We start from the raw sequence: 2,500 nt of genomic DNA, 5'->3' as shown, positions 1-2,500 counted from the left end.
CACTGTAACACACTCTGATATACTCCACACCCCTCACTGTAACACTCTCTGATATACCCCACCCCCCTCACTGTAACACTCTCTGATATACCCCACACCCCTCACTGTAACACTCTCTGATATACCCCACACCCCTCACTGTAACACTCTCTGACACACCCCACACCCCTCACTGTAACACTCTCTGATATACCCCACACCCCTCACTGTAACACTCTCTGATATACCCCACACCCCTCACTGTAACACTCTCTGATATAGCCCACCCCCCTCAGTGTAACACTCCCCGAGATTCCCCCTCACCTTTTCCCGAGCCTCATACTCTGAGGTGAAGGCCCAGAGGTGTAACCTGGCCTGGAGCTCACTGACGGAGGCCAGTGTGAGCAAGAACTGCTCTGCGCTGCCCAGCCTCAGGCCTGTGTTGGCCTGCTTTGCCTCCCGGATTTTCACCAGCTCTTCGTCTGTGGGGACCATCGTCAGGAGTCTCTGTGAAGGGAGGGAAGGAGTGAGCGGCCAGTTACTGGCTGGTTATATACATACACACATATTTACATACACACACATACATATACACATACACACACATATATACATACACACACACGTATATATATATATATATACACACACATACATATACACATACATATATACACACACATACACATATACACATATTCATACACATACATATATATACATACACATATATACACACATACATGTATACATTCACACACATATATATACACACATATACATACATATATGCACACATACACATATATACATGTATATATACATACACATATATACACGTACACGCATATATATACACATACGCATATATACATACACACATGCACACACACATATACATATGTACATACACACACACATACATACACATATACACACACATACATACACACATATTCAGATACACATACACACACATATATACACACACACGTACACACACATATAATATATAGATACACAAACACATACACACGTATATAAAAACACCGATACACAAACACATATATGTACACACATATATACAGACACACAAACATATATATACACACACATATACAGATACACACATACACATATATTCATACACACATATATACATACACACACATTTTTACATATACACGCACAAATATGCAGATACACACACACATATATACACACATACATATATAGACACACACACATATAAATTCACACACATATATGCACACACATATACACACATGTATATACATATTCACACACACATATGTATACACACACATATATACATATATACACATATATAGACAAACACACAAATATATACGTACACATATATATGTATACATAAACATAAAAATACACACACATATATACACACCTACACAAATATATACATACACATATACAAACACACACATACACACATTCATATACACATACACATACAAACATATATACACACATATACACATATATCTACATACATACACATATACATTCACACACATATACATATACACACACATATATCTATAAATACACATGCACTTATATTCATACATATACATATATACATACACACATGCACATATAGATACATGCACATATATACACACAAATATATACAGACACATATATATACACACACACCTACACATATATGCACACACATACATATATATACACATTCACATATACATACACATATACACACATATATGCAAGCATACACACGCATATATACACACACACAAAAACACATACATATACACACACATTGATATACACACACATATACACATGCAGACACATATACACACACATATATCAAATACATACAAACACACATATATACACATATCTACATTCATATACATGTATATGCATACATATATACACACAGATACATACATATATATACAGATACACACACATATATACACACAGATACACATGTATATACAGATACACACACACATATATATACATGCACACACACATATACATATATACACACACATACACACATATATACATAAACATGTATACACACACATATATACATACACGCATATATACACACTTATATACAGATACACACGTATATATACACACACACATATATATATACACAAACGCATACACACACATGTGTATATATATACACCGATACACCAACACATATTTGTACACACATATATACAGACACACAAAGATATATATACACACACACATGCACACACATATACAGACACACACACACATATATATTCATACACACATATGTACAGACACATTTTTACATATACACACACATATATGCAGATACACACACATATATATTCACGCACACATATATGTATACACACATATATATACATATTCATACATATATACTTATACACACACATATATACACACACATATACATACACACATACATATACATACACACATATACACACATATATAC

At 34.3% G+C, this 2,500-nt stretch overlaps 1 protein-coding gene across 2 annotated transcripts in view; it reads right to left on the bottom strand.

The window, feature by feature from the left end:
* LOC132807110 (FH1/FH2 domain-containing protein 3-like) overlaps nt 1–2,500 on the bottom strand; it is a 69,578-nt gene that overhangs the window by 11,145 nt on the left and 55,933 nt on the right. For both annotated transcript variants that reach the window (XM_060821408.1, XM_060821409.1), the window contains exon 3: nt 304–486. In XM_060821408.1, the coding sequence (XP_060677391.1) occupies nt 304–486 (183 nt within the window). The remainder of the gene's footprint in view (nt 1–303; nt 487–2,500) is intronic.

This window comes from Hemiscyllium ocellatum, assembly GCF_020745735.1.
Source record: "Hemiscyllium ocellatum isolate sHemOce1 chromosome 27 unlocalized genomic scaffold, sHemOce1.pat.X.cur. SUPER_27_unloc_1, whole genome shotgun sequence".
Lineage (NCBI taxonomy): Eukaryota > Metazoa > Chordata > Chondrichthyes > Orectolobiformes > Hemiscylliidae > Hemiscyllium > Hemiscyllium ocellatum.
This window is presented reverse-complemented; position numbering and strand designations above follow the sequence as displayed.